Source organism: Pseudonaja textilis, chromosome 4 (assembly GCF_049901715.1).
Source record: "Pseudonaja textilis isolate UNSWEBS1 chromosome 4, rPseTex1.2, whole genome shotgun sequence".
Taxonomy (NCBI): Eukaryota; Metazoa; Chordata; class Lepidosauria; order Squamata; family Elapidae; genus Pseudonaja; species Pseudonaja textilis.
The window spans coordinates 9,851,205-9,868,505 of NC_141993.1; the positions used below are offsets into that span (position 1 = coordinate 9,851,205).

The 17,301-nt window shown below is 41.9% G+C and overlaps 1 protein-coding gene across 2 annotated transcripts in view; it reads right to left on the reverse strand.

Moving 5' to 3' along the window:
- Positions 1-17,301, reverse strand: part of VCL (vinculin) — a 76,603-nt gene that overhangs the window by 31,121 nt on the left and 28,181 nt on the right. For both annotated transcript variants that reach the window (XM_087933840.1, XM_087933841.1), the window contains exons 3-7: positions 14,418-14,568; positions 11,105-11,213; positions 9,544-9,666; positions 7,626-7,786; positions 2,636-2,726 (exon numbers count right to left, since the gene is read on the reverse strand). In XM_087933840.1, the coding sequence (XP_087789966.1) occupies positions 2,636-2,726; positions 7,626-7,786; positions 9,544-9,666; positions 11,105-11,213; positions 14,418-14,568 (635 nt within the window). The remainder of the gene's footprint in view (positions 1-2,635; positions 2,727-7,625; positions 7,787-9,543; positions 9,667-11,104; positions 11,214-14,417; positions 14,569-17,301) is intronic.

A 17,301-nucleotide genomic window follows, 5' to 3' on the forward strand; every position in this document is an offset into this window, starting at 1 on the left:
GTCAGAGGAGGACCCAGGCCCATCCCCTCTCCATCCTAAGGCACGCAAGGAGGAGAGGATAAGGGAGAGATATGGTCTACTGGGGAGGAGAGGGCCTTGATCCTCTTCATGGGCTGCAGCTGTGACAACTGGATAAAAGGACAGACATGCATATGGGCAAGTGCTGGAAACAAAGCATGGAAATATCTCTAGTTTATTGTTCCTCTCTGAGTTCGGCGTCCTTCCCAGTGTGTGTTCTGATATCTGTGGACATCTTCAAGCCCTTATCTTGCTTGGTTTGTGTTGTTTTTTAACTCTTTATAATTTAAACAGCACCTCCTCCTTCTTGTAACTGCTTGTGTGGGAGTTTTTTTTTGTCTCCAGTCAAGGATATTTGGAGTTTGGGAGCAAAGTGAAGGAATAAAAGGGACTTCACCTGTTTTTTGTGACTGTGTTTATTTTGTATCCCACCCTGGGTCATCACAGTTGTTGCTGGAGCTAATACTAGGAACCTTCAGGCCAAGTTCTCAGTAGCAACAGCACTTAGACTTATATACCACTTCACAGTGCTTTACAGTCCTCTTGAAGGAGTTTACAGAGTCAGCCTCTTGCCCCCAACAATTTTGGGTCCTCATTTATCGACCCTGGCAGGATGGGAGGCTGAGTCCACCTTGAGCCTGGTGGGATTCGAACTACCAAATTGCAGGCAGCCATCAGTTAGCAGAACTGGCCTGCAATACTGCACTCTAACCACTACACCACCACAGCTCGTTAGCTGCCTGTCAAATGCAACCCATTGGGTTTAAAAAAAATGTTTAGGTACTTGGGACTTGGGAAAGAAAATAAATAAAATTCTGCAAATCTGGAGCCAATATTTGTCTTATTAACATTACTATAACTTTATTGCTATTTTACTATTACTTTAACTACAATATAGTTAAAATGAGTTGGTTACATTAATCTGAACAGCACAGCATGGCATGTGTCAGAAGTTATTCCATCAATTCACAATTGGATCAGCACTTTGGGGCCAACATAATCAAATGAAGACGAAGACAAATTGATTTAATTAATTATAGAGCTCTGCTCAAATACAGTATAATTATTTAAATACGGACTGTATTTCTTTACAAATGAGCTATGCTAATACAGCAATAAATATGCAATAACCAAGAGCAGAAACCATTCCAGAATATTAATTAAGGAAGATGACGAGCTAAATTCTTTGGAAAACTTAACAAAATAAACAAAGATTCCCAAACTCTCTTCTGGAGCAGCTTGCCCACTAATGCAGGGGTCTACAACCTTGGTAACCTGAAGATTGGTGGACTTCATAGCTATGCTGGAGGTGTCTATCACCAGAAAGTATACCGAAGGGATCATTGAAGCCAGACAAGTCTCAAAGTTGAAAACATTCTCAAAGATCCATCTCCTCCTGGGCGCCCTTGTTTTGAACATCTGGCAGATGGTACAGGACAATAAAAACAAGGACAAAGGGGCTGAAAAACAGCTTCTATCCCAGGGCAGTAGCTCCGTTGAATTCTACTGTATAGAACAATATTAATGCAGTGTCAGGGGTTTTCAATTCAACTGTATAGAATGCGAAGGATGTGTGTTTGTGTTTTATTTGTTTACTAGCTTGACACCCATGCTTCACAACGAAACTATGTGGCTGGGCTTAGTTTTTTGGGGGGGAAATGGGGTGGGGTGGGGAATTCTGCCTCTACCTACCAGCATCCACCAGTATTCCTCTGGCTAGCACCCTGTCAGTGTGTGAGAGAGTTGAGGGCTGTTTGGAAACTGAAAACTGTATTTGCTGTGTGAACAAGGAGACAGCAAGGAGCCTAGGCATGGCTTAGCTCAACTGTTCTGTACTAAAGCTGCTTGATGCTGTGAAACTAAAACTGCAAGTGCAACTCCTCTCCTCTGCTTGTGTTTTGCATTTGGAAGAGATTTCTTTTCAGATGGGGAGGGGGAGTAGAACTCCTTAGCATCAGAGTGGTCTTCAAACTTGGCAAGTTTAAGACTTGTGGACTTCAACTCCCAGAATTCCTGAGCTAATATGACTGGAGAAGGAATTCTGGGAGTTGAAGTCCACAAGTCTTAAAGCAGTCAAATTTGAAGATCCCTGGTGTTAATAATAAAATACGAAATACTAATGCTCTGATGGTCATTTCGAAATATCCTTTCTTAGTGAGCACCTAGAAGCCAAGAGGAACATACGTGCCAAATTTCAAGTTTGTAGGCTTTACAGTTCTGGAGATTTTGTGATGATGCATGAGGGGTATTTCGCATTTATATATATAGATGTATAATGTACACTGAAGATGACATTTAATTTCATTGTACAAGGTGCAATGACAATAAACGAAATGAAACGAAACGAAACGAAACCAAAACTAAAACTAAAACTAAAACTAAAACTAAAAACTAAAAACTAAAACTAAAACTAAGGAATCAAACTAAAAATATCCAGGATCCATTCACCACAAGACAACATAAAAGGACTCCCATACCAGATTATCATTGCCCGGGTTAACAAGGGCCGCAGCAAAGGGGTTTAATTTAGTCCTGGTTGCATTTTTCCCCCATATTTCTCTTTTGAATAATATTCTTTCATATTGTCCCATCCCATTTCGATCTCTGTCCACATTACCTGCGGGAGCAGTGGGGTCCCTCAGCCACCCCTTGGCCTGGTTCATCTTCGAATCGATTAAAGCCAGAGCTCTCTTCATCGCTTCTGTGTCCTTTGCAGGAAAAGGAGAAAACAGGAGATTATCCTCATAGATGAACTAACAAAATCCAACTTAGTTGATGCAATTTACAATGCAAAAGTCTTCTTGGGTTTGCAGGCAATGCTCTCCCGTGAGAAGCCAACTCATGGAATTGGTCAGCTGCGCGCGTATGAAACATCGGGCGCATTTCTGTTATTCAAAATGCATGAGGTATAGGGCATGCACTCTATAAGGCCTTATTGAGATCCATTGTTTTCCAAGCACAGAACACTCCAGAGAAAAAGAAACAGGTTGGCATTCAGAAGAAGTGTTAAATCTTTACCCTCAGAAAATGGAATAATAGCCACAGACAACACCCCCATGCACCCTTCTCTGCCCACTCCCTTCATGGCTGGTGAAATTATTTTTATTTATTGGTATCTAATGGATTAAAGCAGAGACGTCCCCCTGCCAACAAAAGTGCGTAGAGTCAAAGCTATGGCTTTCCCAGTTGTAATGTAGGGCTGTGAAAGTAGGACTATAAGAAAGGCTGAGCGCCAAAGAATGCAGGCCTTTAAACTCTGGGGCTGGCGAAGACTCCTGCGAGTCCCTTGGACAGCAAGTTGATCCAACTGGTTGGTCCTAGAGGAGATCATCCCTGACTGCTCTTTAGAAGGCCAGATCCTGAAGAGGAAACTCAAAGACTTTGGCCACCTCATGAGAAGGAAGGACTCACTGGAGAAGAGCCGGATATTGGGAACAAGCAAAAGAAGAACGGGACGGCAGAGAAGGAGGTGGCTGGGTGGAGTCACTGGAGCAGTCAGCGTGAGCTTAAATGGACTCTGGAGGATGGCAGAGGACAGAAAGGCCTGGAGGAATGTTGTCCATGGGTCGGACACAACTTCGTGACTAACAACAACAACAAAACGCATTAAAGAGAAGGAAAAAAGATGACACCATGCCCCATGGATTAATTAGATATAGCACTGGATTATAAATTTTCTAAAAGCCCCCCATTTCCTAGTTCTTATTTCTCAGATAAAATGATGGCTGACTACACCAGCAATATGAAGGTTCCTACAAGCGTAGAAAGTGTAGTCTCCCTATTCACACCAACACACCTTTGGGACTGCCATGGAAATGTTTCAAAAGAGCCCATGAGAAGGTCAAAGTCAAGGTCCAATAGAAAATGCTCTTTTGCCAATCACCACAGCACCACGTAACACTCCAAACACAAAGCAGATACCCAGCTGGGTTCTTCAAACCTTGCATCACACCACAAGATGCAATTTAGAGTGTGAAAAGACTTCAATGAGATGTATGAGATGAGATATATATATATTCTGAGGTTTTCACGGGTATTTGTATGTGGATCTTTGGTTATTCGGGTTTTCTCCCGTGTAAAATTGGAAGTATCTAGGCGACGTTTCGATGAAGTCTCATTCATCATCTTCAGGCTTGTGTCTTCGGCTTTGTGCTTCTCGGAGTAATGATTATTTTGTAATAATTAATAATTACTCTGAGAAGCACAAAGCCGAAGACACAAGCCTGAAGATGATGAATGAGACTTCATCGAAATGTTGCCTAGATACTTCCAATTTTACGCGGGAGAAAACCCGAGTAATCAAAGATCGATTGATCTATCTATCTATCTATCTATCTATCTATCTATCTATCTATCTATCTATCTATGTTTTCTTAAGTTTTCATGGGTATTTATATGTATGGTATTCAGCTTTGTTCAGGTATTTTCCCACGTTGTTATATTTGGGTTTGGGGTTATTTTGAGAGACTACGGGTCATCACATTTTGACTCCTGCAAATTCTAACTGCACAGTTGCAAACTTATATCCATAGCTCCCACCTGCAAGCCACGAGGAGGATCATGGTAATCTCCTCCTGAGTAGACCTCGCTTTTTCCTGATCCTCTCCTCCCTGCGTGACCTAGGATGGAGAGGGGATGGGCCTGGATCCTCCTCTGATTGCTCAGCCTGCCTCTGCCCTTCCCCAGCCTCCTCCACCACCTCCGGAGCCACACTCCCACTCCCTGTTGGCTGTTCCTCCTCTCCCTCAGAGTCAGTCTCCACCAGGGGTATGACAAAAGGTGAGTACAGGTAGTCCTTGACCTATGGCCACTGTTGAGCCCAACATTTCTGTCACTAAGACAGTTGTTAAGTGAGTTGTGGCCCATTTTGCGACCATCTTTGCCACAGTTGTTAAGTGAAATCCTGCTCTCTCCTCCCCATTGACTTCGTTTGCCAGAAACCAACTGGGAAGGTCACTGTGATGACCCAGGGCACGACACAAAAATAACAAAGTCACAACCAATGAAAGGGATCAAGGCCTTTTTCTCTCTTGTAAGCCATGTTGCTCCCTTCTCCGTTCCTCCCTGCATGCCCTAGGATGAAGAGGGGATGGCCCTGGGTCTTCCTCTGAATGCCCAGCCATACTGTGCCCTTCCCTAGTTTCCTCCACAGCCACCAGAGCCACACTCCCACTCCCTGTCAGCTGCTCAATCTCCCCCTCAGAGTCAGACTCCAACAAGGGCATGATGGTCACAAATGGAGACCTCATGATCCCGGGACACCAACAACCGTCATAAATATAAGTCAGCTGCCAAGTGACTGAATATCGATCACGTGGCCATGGGGACGCTGCAATGGTGTCAACTCAAAAAACATTTCTATGCCTGTTTTAGGGTTGCCACAAACAGACGTGGGGAGGGGGTGGAATTTGAAAGAGCACTGCAGCAGTTTGGAAACGAAAGTGCATCCCATTATTATCTTGCAAAGATTGTAACTAAGCGACTGGAGTTTCTGGCGCCCGCAAATCACTAATTGGAGAATGTAATTGATGACTCTTGGCTATGGACGTGTTTCGGTTGGAGAATATGAATTACGATGCACCCAGAGGGTGGGGGGGGGGGGGAAATGAGGATCCAGGGTGACAGGGAATTACGCATCTCAGAATCGGCTGCAAACAGATCATGCCGACATGTTTGCTCCTAATAAATTTTTTATAGTTTTTGAAACTTGGCTGACAAATGGTGAAAAACGATTGTAAGTCACTTTTTTCGGTGCTGGTTGTAATTTCAGTCACTTAAAGCAATGGCTGTAAAGTCGAGGACTACCTGAAGGGTAACACTCGCCACACAGGAAACCACACAACACACAGCAAACACCCCCCCCCGAGTCATGCTTTTCTGTTTTAGTAGAAAAGGCAGCAGTTGTGGGTTGAGGAAGAGATCTTACCTTCTAAAAGGGTGAGGGGAAAGGAGAAAATTAAGGAGAAAGATATATATGGATATATTTATAAGTAGTAGTTCTAAGAAAGAAATTATAATTAATAGCGGGCTAATCTGTTTGCAGTCTTAAGCGATAAGGGCCATCCTCTGCAGAGACTCACACATAATCACAGTTCTTCCTTCTGTCTATCACAATGTTTAATAAGTCAGAATTCAACTCCTTTTTCACAGATTTGTGATTTAGTACAAATAGTGATTTGGAGATTGCAATTCCAAGGAAGCAAAGCGTGACTAAACTCTACGTGCTTATCTATTTATGCTTAAATCAATATGTTTTTCTTTAAATACCCTACAAATTACTACTCTTTTAATCTTCTCATCACTCCTTATCACCCATCCCCTCCCACTTGTGACTGTATGACTGTAACTTTGTTGCTTTTATCTTTACAATTTATATGGACTGTTTCCTAGCTTGATTTGATTGCTTATTGTACCCTATGACTATTATTAAGTGTTGTACCTTATGATTCTTGATGAATGTATCTTTTCTTTTATGTACACTGAGAGCATTTGCACCAAGACAAATCCCTTGTGTGTCCAATCATACTTGGCCAATAAAGAATTCTAATTCTAATTCTAATTCTCATTCTCATTCTTTTCAATCCTATCCTACAAGTCAGTTTACAGATAGCAAGAGATACAATGCTGGGACAGTAAGTCAGAAAGCCGCAGAATCAAAACTAAATCATCTATATTTAATGACCCCATAACCCCTTGCGGGGTGGAGTCTGTGCAACTGAACGGAGCTAGCAGAGTGTTTTAATGGCTGGGTGCCTTTCCTGTCGCTAGTGTGGAGTTTTGTTCAGCAGATGTGCCAGAGAGAGAAATATCTGCCTTGACCTGGGATCGAACTCACAGATTGTGAGGCAAGAGCACCACCTATAGGCCACCGAATCGAAACTAAATGTTGATTAATTTTCCCAGCAGAGCGGAAGAAAGGGGCTCAGTCCTTCAGGCCACCTCCTCCCAGAGGGACACCCTCTGCTAAAACATAGTTTATCCTTACATGGAAACTGGATAGAAATGCACAGCTTCTGAGATGTTTTGACAGCTCTATGGCTCTCAACCCATTAAAATAATTAAAAGTCTCTGAAAACAGTCAAACCCATTTGTGCTGGTTGGCTGACTGGAAATTTGCAGCTTTTCAACCAACATCAAAAATTCCTTTTAATCAATTTAGGTCTCAAGTCATAAATCTGAGGGGATTTTAAGGTGTCCATCTCAGAACTTGACTCCAGGAAGGAAGTCCACACCAATCATTTTAGGATGTGGGAACTTCAACTCCCGAGATGCCCTTAGGATGTCCCCAAGTCCACGCATCTTAAAATGGGTGAGATTGAAAAACAATGATGTAGAGTAACATCCAGATTATGATACTTCATTTGCTTATTGGGTTGTGTCCCTGCCGGGAGATGCAATTTTAAAACAAATAGTCATCCAATTTTGTTGGAAATCTGCATATATTTAATGTTCTGCTAACAAAGGAATTGCATTGTCCTAAAGGTAAATTCATATACCAAAATTAACTGACATCACTCTATAAATTAGTACTTGTGGTTTGTTTGTTTGTTTGAAATATGGGTTCATGTCTAATCCTAACTCACTCTCAACCTAGACAGCACACTTACTTTGCTGGCCCAAGCATCTTCGTCCCAGGAAGTCAGCTGCAATACACGGATTATTTCATTTATTTCTGTACTCATCTTATCCACTGTAAATTTGCGGTTTTTCAAGGCTTCCTCAATTCCCTGGTTCTGAGAGTTTTTAGTTGTTACAAAAATCTTCATTGCTGCAGAAATGAAACAGAGGGTCAAACCATATCAGGAAGATACGCTAGGAAATGTCCTTTTAACGTAAACATGGGCAAAATAAATGGTGATATTCAATGGCCATATTCCCGAATTGATTAAAATAGTAGGATACAAACTTAAGGAAAGAAAAGTGTATTAAAAAGAAAGAAAGAAAGAAAGAAAGAAAGAAAGAAAGAAAGAAAGAAAGGAAGGAAGGAAGGAAGGAAGGAAGGAAGGAAGGAAGGAAGAAAGAAAGAAAGAAAGAAAGAAAGAAAGAAAACAGCTTAGAAAACATAAAAAGAAATACATAAGGATGTGACTTCCGACTTTCACCATCACAATTTAAACAATTGTAGTTACTCTTTATCCCTTCTAAAGTTATATTTATCTCTTTATCCCATATCTCATATTTAATTATAAACAAATCCATAAATCATATTTTCAGTCCTGAAGTCAGCAGGAAGCCCAAAAATGGGTAGCCAGAGGTTACATTGTATTATAATCTTGATCAAATAAACCATATTTATATCCCTTTCTTTTACTTCTAACAGACTTAATCTTTGGTTCATTCAAATATTGTTGTAGGATTTGATTTATCTTAATTTCTTCTTTATCCTATGATACAAGAGTTTTTCAAGGCTTTAAACAAGCCTCTTTTGTAAATCCAATAGGGAAAAATATATCCATTAAAATCTCAGCCAATTTCTTTGGTAGACCCAGTGAAACATCCTGTTTTAAATCATGCTCTTTGCTTTTGTCAGTTGTAAATCCACTTTCGATATCATTTCTATCTTGTCAGATACAATTTGTTTTACATCTGACATTTCTTCAAAAACATCTTTTGGACATAGTCTACCTATAGAAGCACCATCGTTACTGATGTTGTTGATATTGGGAGCTATGACATTCTTCAAAAGTCTTTTAAAAAAGCTTGTGCAATTCACATTGGCAGATTCTTTTTTTTTCTGAAATAATCAGAAAGAGTTTTTTTTTTTTCCTTGTCAAGATTTCAAGCTCGGACCGCCAGTGTTCAGTAACATTTCTTTTCTTAATCACAATTATTGGTATTGTTTGAGCGAAATGTTTGTGCTTTTCAGCAAATGTAAAGACTGGATCTGAAATCAAATATTAGCAAGATCTTCATCTGAACTGCAGTGCTGGAGTCCATTTCAAGGCAAATATACCAACATATAAATAGCCCATCCATTCACATGTCTCGAGAAGCCCAGCTTCCAGAATGTAAATAGGAGATATGTAGTCCATGTCAGCTGAGAACTTCTACCCCACATAAAACAGCCACAAATAAAATCACAGATTTAGTTATACGGTAGGGTTTATCAGACATATGAGGAGAGTTTATTTTTGAACACCTTTCACTATGCGTATTCCTTTGCTTCACAAATTTATGGCATATGTCTTCACCAGTGGTAGGATGCTGCCGGTTCACACCAGTTCTAGCGAACCGGTAGCGCCAGTGAGCAGTTGGCCCCGCCTTTTCCTGTTTTATTTCCTTGTTTGTGAGCTCAGCTGATTCGCGTGGCAGAGTGGAACTGCCACACCTCAGCTGTTTTACTCACCAGCGCTGAATACCAGGTCAGTTTTGAAGCGTAAAATCAGCAGTTTTTGAAGGCGCACAAGAAGCAAAGTGCTTTCTCATAGAACCAATAGTTTAAAAAAAAAAGGCGGGGGGTGACTTCCACCACTGGTCTTCATACAATCCCATGGTTTCCATACTAAGTTTTGATCTTTAGTTTACCTGAAATAAGGACGGGGAGGAGATCCTTCACCGTGTTCATAGAGTTGACCAGCATGACTCGGTGCTCTTGGTGAGTCAGTTCTTGCTGCCGCTCGTCAATCATCTTGGCCATCTTTGTCATTCCTGCATCAAGGAAATGGAAGAGGTTGTCTTCAAGAGGCCACGTGTTGAGATTTCAGGCAAGAGCAAACCACATTAAAGGACCACTGAAAATGCTGTTTCTCTTCAGGGGAAGTTTTTATCATTTTACCATATCTCCTTCCTCCTCAGTTCAGCGAGGGGGCTGTAGGGCAAATTCTTTTTTTTTTGGAAACATAAGATGGCTGTGAAATGTGGTGCTTCACTTTTCAATACATCAGCCTCTTGAAACAGGGAGCTAAAGAGACTCTGGTGGGCAGCACGAGAACCTGTGGTCTCATTAGTCCTTTAGAAGGACCCCACTTTCAGTGACTAGCCCTGTCCGTGTCTTTTAAAAAATTTTTTAAACCTTTATTGAAATTTGAAACATTAAAAGACAAGTAGATCTAAAAATAACATTGTACAATTCTCCATCTTCTTTTGACAGTACAAAAAAATCTTGATTATATTCATACATTTCCATACATTTCTAGTTAATCGTATACATATATTCATATCTTCTTCTGATCTATACATTTCTTATTCCTACTATCTATCCATTGATACCAGTTATCCCAAATGGAATAATATTCCGAGTCTTCCTTATTGTTTAATTCTATAGTGAGTTTGTCCATTTCTGCACAATCAAAAAAAAAATATATTTGGGGAGTAAACAATCTGTCGGTATAGTGGCTATTTCCCAAGATTGTGCAAGTGCAGTTCTTGCTGCTGTGGTAATGTGGTAATATTTTATCTTTTTAGGATACTTTCCCTTCATAATCCCCAATAGAAACAATTCCGGCTTCAATTCTGTTCGGCATTGTGTAATTTCAAACCCTGTCCATGTCTTGATGGGCTTACTGATGGAAAGGGTTGGCTTTGGTTAATCCTGGAAGGAGCAATCGTAGGAATCAAAGCTATGGCTGCTGTCTTTTGATCTCTTGACTCCTTGACTAGTCCAACATTTGAAACTATTTGGCAATTTCTGCAAGCCAGGAAAACTGGGTCCATCTGAAGGTGTCGGATCAAAATCCGGCCACTCCTTCTCTGCAGTGCTTTCAAAGGGCAATGAATCCCACACACACAGCTCAGGAGAATCCAAGAAAACCACATCCTGGAAGTCTTAAAGGTGCTTTTTTCAAGAGGCCACTGAACTTTCTGGTTTTGCTTTGAAGACGTTTTCGCTTCTCATCCAAGAAGCTTCTTCAGCTCTGACTGGATTCCTTTCTCCACCATCCAGTCAGAGCTGAAGAAGCTTTTTGGATGAGAAGCGAAACGTCTTCAAAGAAAAACCAGAAAGTCCAATGGCCTCTTGAAAAAAGCACCTTTGGGACAACCATGATCTGGGTGACTGAGAAATCTCCACAGATACATTCTAGAAGGTTCTGGATGAAAACAACAGACCAATCCCCAGGAAGTCAGAGACATCCAAGGGCTCTCTAACCTGGTCCCAAATTCTTTGTGTAGGTCACCAAGTCTTCCATTGTCTCCACCACTTCAGCCACTGTGAGGTATTCCAGAATTCCTTTGCAGACGCGGATGATTTTACGGACCTGAAAGAAAATAAATACAACTATGAAATAATTGAGTGGGTTCTTTTTTTCATTTCTTTTGTTACCAGCCGATTGTTTTAAATTAAATTGAACTTAGGCAAGAAAAACAAAAAGTACACATATAGACTGGGTGAAACCAGGTTTAATAGCAATAACTGTGACAGGGATCTTGCAGTCTTAGTGGACAACCAATTAAACATGAGTCAACAGGGTGTGGTGGCAGCCTGTAGAGTTATAATCGCAGGAATGTTCCAATCTCAGATGGCAAACCTCAGATAAAGAATGTTTCCAAGCAAATACAACTCAGGCAAACCAAGTCACTAATCTATGGATAAAGGAGGATTAGAGAGGGGAAGTAGACATATGTTAGACTTTAACTAGAGATAATTAATTGTAAGGATTACTGTACTAAACAGTAACGAAAGTTAAGCAGTAACCAAAGTTAACCAATGATGGAGGATAACTAAAAATGTATATAAATGCAAGACTATACTCCAGTAAAGATCATCATAATTCAGTGGTTCATGATCAAACAACTCAACTGCCTTGTCATTACAACAGCAGCCAAAAATGCCAACACAATTCTAAGTTACATTAACAGAGGGATACAATCAAGATCAAGGGAGGTACTAACACCACTCTATAAAGCCTTAGTACGACCACACCTAGAATTCTGCACCCAGTTTTGGTCATCAGACTATAAAAAAGGATGCTGAGATTCTAGAAAGAGTGCAGAGAAAAGCAACCAAGATGATGAGGGGACTGGAGGCTAAAACATACGATGAACAGTTGCAGGAACTGGGCCTGGCTAGTCTAGGGAAGAGAAGGACCAGGGGATAGCAGTCTTCCAATATTTGAGGGGCTGCCACAGAGAGGAGGAGTGGGTCAAGCTATTTCCCAAAGAATCCGAAGGCCAGACAAGTAATAATGGATGGAAAATAATCAAGGAGAGGTTCAATCTGGAAATAAAGACAAATTTTTTGACAGCGAGAGCAATCAACCCATGGAACAGCAGTTTCCTTCAGAGGTTGTGGGAGCTTCATCCCTGGAAGCTTTCAAGAAGAGACTGGACTTTCATCTGTCAGAAATGGTGTAAGGTCTCCTGCTTGGGCAGGGGGTTGGACTAAATGTCCTACAAGGTCCCTTCACACTCTGTTAATCTAATCTAAAAGAATAATAAGAGCCAGCTTGCAGAGTTAGCAGTCAGTCAATTCAAAAATTTAGCAAGAAGACCACAAATGATTGGGTTGAGCCACATTGAGCCATAAATGATAGTTAATAAACAATAATAATTTATTGCACATTAAGTCCAAACAATGTGAAGGCTTCACGGGCAGTGTGAACCCAATCTAATTCTGTCTTCACCCAGATGTCTGTCTCTCTGGGTGAACATTCAGATGTTGCCATTCTACCAACAAACACAAAAATACAAGCAAGTTTGCTTCTAGTTAAAGTTCTCTGTACTGGTGAATATATATAACTTTTAAAAGGGCAGATTTGAGAATATACTACCCAATTTCAAAGCTTTCCAGACATTACCCTTGTGGTGAAGGCACCAGGCTAGAAATCAAGAGACTGCGAGTTCAAGTCCTTCCTTAGCCATGAAAGCCAGTTGCGTGACTTTGAGCCAGTCATTCTCCCTCACCTCACAGGGAGGTTATTGTGGGGAAAATGGGAGGAGGAGGAAGGCATGTTGGATATGTTCACCAACTTGGGTTGTTTGTAAAAGCAATAAAGGTGGGATACAATTAAATAAATCAAAATAATACCAAGAGTTCTTAAGATAGTGGCGGCTTGCATGCAAAGGTGTCCATGCACGGAGAAGTTAAAAAAAAAGTCAACATGACTCTTGCAACTATCTTGACTTTCTCAATTCCTCTGTGGACTTTATTTTTGTCCCTATCTGTAGTTGTCCCTGTTTATCTGCATGACAATTAATGAGTCATAATCAATGCTAAGGGACGCGGTGGCTCAGTGGCTAAGACGCTGAGCTTGTCGATCAGAAAGGTTAGCAGTTCAGCGGTTCGAATCCCTCACGCCATGTAATGGAGCGAGCTCCCATTACTTGTCCAAGCTGCTGCCAACCTAGCAGTTTGAAAGCATGTAAATTAAACGCCAAGTAGAAAAATAGGGACCACTTTGGTGGGAAGGGAATGCCTTCGGGCGTTTAGTCATGCTGGCCACATGACCATGGAGACGTCTTCGGACAGCGCTGGCTCTTTGGCTTTGCAATGGAGATGAGCACTGCCCCCTAGAGCCAGAAACGACTAGCACGTATGTGCGAGGGGAACCTTTACCTTTAATCAATGCTAATCAAACCATCCTCAGGCATTTAATTTTCATGCAAATTCGTGGTTAATTTCAATGCTAATTAAACTGTCCTCAGGCATTTAATTGTCATGCAAATTTCATGGTTAAGCCTTCCTAAAACTGAGTAAAAAAGCAGGGGAACATCCCACCAGCACCAACCAACACACACACACACACACACACAGACGGATTGCATCCCAGGACATAATGTTCAGGCAAGAAGAGATGTGAAGTCCATTTCAGAATCCCAAATTGTAGGCATGGCTCAGAAACAATGTTTAAACCTTCTTTGAACAAAAAATAATAATAACAAAAGCAGGATTCTTTGGGAAAAAAAATAAATACCCCAAATCCCAGTTTCAAGGCCTTAAAATGGCATTTTGCTACTAGTTTTTGGGAGCACACCCTGCAGCATTTTTTCTTTCTGATGGTAAGACGATCTTCGAGTAGGCAGAATGGTCTGGGGCGTATCAGTCCCAGAGAGCCCCATCTTGTGCAATAAAGAACATGGTGCTGATGCAAAATAAGGAAGGAATAAAAAAATCCTCGCTAAACAGAAAACAGTATCCAAGATTAATATTTCAGCTGAATCTCACCCCATTGCTCCCGTTACACCCGAGCAAAGAACAATTCTCCAAACGGAAGTTTCTGCTAGCAGAGAATGTTCGGTACCAGAGTGACATCTTTCATACGAGTTCAGTGGTTTAACCAGCATTCAATACATGCTAGAAGCCCTAAGGCAGGAATGTGCCTTTAGATAACTTAGATCACAGAGCATAGAAACGTAAGGCTGGAAGGGACCTTGGAGATCTTCTAGTCTAACACCCTGGGGACCGTGTAATTCCCAGCTTCCGACCCACCGTTGCCTTTTTACAGTCATTTTAGAAATCCCACCTCGGCTTCATCAAAGGTCAGAAGTAAGTCCGACGTCCCCGAAAGGATTCCTCGGGACCCATCGATCAGGTAATCGCGAGCAGTGACTGAATAAGGATCCGTTTGGAGCATCTGAGCTGCCTGGACAAGTTTTGTGCAAGCATTTTCCACTCTGTAAAGAAGGATAATCAAAGCAAAATTAATGTTGGTCCTGCTACCTCCGGAAGCACAGCTGAGAGCAATGTAGGCAGTCCTTGAACTTATAATGAACCTCCCCAGGGCTAGTTACAACCTGTTCTGACCAAGGCTTATTAAAACACTACCAAACACACGTTAGTCCCCAAACCCTTTTTTCTTTATTTCAACGGCTGTGAATTATAGTCATTCACAGCCCGTAATGAGTCTCACACAGTTTGTAAATAGTCTCATGGAAGTCTGCCAAAGTCCTTCGGGATAAGTCTGATAAGCACCCACCTTTATCTTCCTTGAAATGCTGCCAACGACTAAATTTCCAATTAGTTAGACAAGGCCAAACGGAGCACAAATTCAACACAGAGCTTCAAGTTTCAAAGCAATCAGAGCGAACTAAGTTGCTTCCTGCAAAGGCTTGTGTCCCTTTGCTCCTCCTTTATGTCTTATAGGAGGGCCAATCACCTCCAAGCCGCCCCTTTTGTCTTAACCGCTCTTGCCTTCTGGCAGTTCTGCGCAAGCGCACTGGGAACAGGCTCCCTTTGTTCCTCTGCCTCGCTGCTGTCAGATTCTGGAGGCTCCAGAGTCAACACACAACTCCCAGATGGCCCTGGTCCCATCTCTGTGTTGGATGCAGATCCCTCATCTGAGTCCTCCCCAGACTCCCGGACTGGTTCCTGTTCCTCCCCACTGTCCAACTCTGCCGCCATCTCTGCAGGCTGTCGGCAGACCACAACACAACCTAGATTTGAAGGTGCACATTTACAGTCACTCGTAGCATCCTGTGCAAAGGCGGTATTCAGCAGATTCTGACCAGTTCTGGAGAACTGGTAGCGGAAATTTGGAGTCATTCAGACAACCAGCCAATACCACCTCTGACTGTCCCCACCCCCCTCTATTCTCTGCCTCCCACTGAGTCCCAGCTGATGGGCTGGGTCTTCTTTGGTTGCCCTGCACAGGAGAACAGAGCTGGAAAGCAGGTTAGTGGGGTGGAGAGGGAATAGGGATTTTGCAATCAGCTTCCCCTACCATACCCACCAAGCCACACCCACAGAACCGGTAGTAAAAAAATTTGAATCCCACCACTGGGATCCTATTGTCACATGATTTGCGATGTGCTTTTTGCCAGAGGCTGGTGTTCACTTCAGGTATCTGACAAAACAACAACAACAACAACCCAACCTTTATGGACATTAATCTCTCTCTTAATGACTGTAGCATTTGTTTTATAGACACCTTGTTCCCTTAATGACAGCCACAAAAACAGTTGTAAAGTCGGACATGGTCGCATGGTAACTTGATGCAACTTATGACTGTGATTCTGGGCTCAACTACGGCCACAATGCAAGGACAGCCTATATCTCTCTTTGAAAATCTTTCGCTTATGCGGCATAATTATTATTTTAATGCAAGGATCCACCCCATTTTGGAACTGCCAGATATATTTGGGTTTGCAGCAATGGATCTATTCACAACATGACTTTCCCTGTAGACGGAATCGATCACAAACACCAATTTTCCAGGGAAGGGGGAATTGATAAGGTTAAAGAGAATACAGATCGATCCAACCGATCCTTCAGCGGTGGGTTTGGAAGCCCTCAAATTTAAGGTGATTTTTCTGAGCCCAACTTTCAACGCCGATGCTCTTTTCACAAAAGGAAAGCAATTGATCCTCAAGGGCAGGGTAATATTCCATGTCTAACAATATTCCCCCACCCTTCAAGAACAGAGCAAAATATTCATTTCACAGAAGGGAAAGGGTTGATGTTCAAAATAACACGCCCCACCCAAGCCACAAACAAACATTCTCACAAATATCCGTTTTTTGGGAAACAGTAAAAAAACATACAAGACGCATTTCATAATGACCTTCAGTTTTCGAAGATGCTTGCCCATTCCACAGTTTCCTCCTGTTGCTTTTTTTGTTATTTTGTTCTGGCTTAACTGAGAAGGCTTCTAAATAAAATGCTGTGATGACCCAGGATGGGATACAAAACGGACACAGTCACAGAAAACAGGTGAAGCCCCTTGTATTCCTTCAGTTTGCTTCCAAGCTCCAAATATCTTTGACGGAAGACAAAAAAACTCCCACACAAACAGTTACGAAAAGGAGGGGGAAAAAACAACAAAAACCAGGCTAGATAAGGGCTGCAGGATGTCCACAGATAACACACACTGGGAAGGATGCCAAACTCAGAGAGGAACAATAAACTAGAGATATAAGTCTAAGTGCTGTTGCTACTGAGAACTTGGCCTGCAGGTTCCTAGTATTAGCTCCAGCAACAACTGTGATGACCCAGGGTGGGATACAAAATAAACACAGTCACAAAAAACAGGTGAAGTCCCTTTTATTCCTTCACTTTGCTCCCAAACTCCAAATATCCTTGACTGGAGACAAAAAAAAACTCCCACACAAGCAGTTACAAGAAGGAGGAGGTGCTGTTTAAATTATAAAGAGTTAAAAAACAACACAAACCAAGCAAGATAAGGGCTTGAAGATGTCCACAGATATCAGAACACACACTGGGAAGGACGCCAAACTCAGAGAGGAACAATAAACTAGAGATATTTCCATGCTTTGTTTCCAGCACTTGCCCATATGCATGTCTGTCCTTTTATCCAGTTGTCACAGCTGCAGCCCATGAAGAGGATCAAGGCCCTCTCCTCCTGAGTAGGCCATGTCTCTCCCTTATCCTCTCCTCCCTGCGTGCCCTAG